The sequence below is a fragment of the Myotis davidii genome, unplaced genomic scaffold (assembly GCF_000327345.1).
Source record: "Myotis davidii unplaced genomic scaffold, ASM32734v1 scaffold937, whole genome shotgun sequence".
Classification (NCBI taxonomy): domain Eukaryota; kingdom Metazoa; phylum Chordata; class Mammalia; order Chiroptera; family Vespertilionidae; genus Myotis; species Myotis davidii.
The window spans coordinates 932,694-933,094 of NW_006288252.1; the positions used below are offsets into that span (position 1 = coordinate 932,694).

Genomic DNA, 401 nt, shown 5'->3' on the forward strand with positions numbered 1-401 from the left:
ACATGCTGTGCCCCTGCGCGGACAGTTCCCCTGTCTTACCTGGGTAGCAGGTGTCATTGTGGAGGCCCCTCCATCTTCCGGCTCGGGGGTGTCCTCCAGAGCACCCGCCTCTGGTCTGGGCCTCGGGGAACCTCTTTTCGGGTCTCCTTTCCAGATGTTCAAGTTGCTGGCCAGAGCCTACGCGGATGTCCACCCCATGATGATGGACAAGTCAGAGAACAGGTGTGGGGGCAACTTCCTGAAGAGGGGCAGCATCATCAACGGGGCGGACTGGTACAGCTTCACGGGAGGTGCGAGCCTGGGGGGCAGGCCAGGGTGGGGCAGGCTAAGGGGAGGGGCCTGAGAAGATTGGGCGGGGTGAAGGGAGGGGCCTGAGAGGGGCGGGGCAGGGCAAAGGGGAG

General features: G+C 64.1%; 1 protein-coding gene across 1 annotated transcript in view; it reads left to right on the forward strand.

Annotated features, from left to right (window-relative positions):
- CPZ (carboxypeptidase Z) overlaps positions 1-401 on the forward strand; it is a 22,715-nt gene that overhangs the window by 3,023 nt on the left and 19,291 nt on the right. Inside the window, exon 4 of the mRNA XM_006760136.1 lies at positions 26-290. Coding sequence (XP_006760199.1) covers positions 26-290 — 265 coding nt within the window. The remainder of the gene's footprint in view (positions 1-25; positions 291-401) is intronic.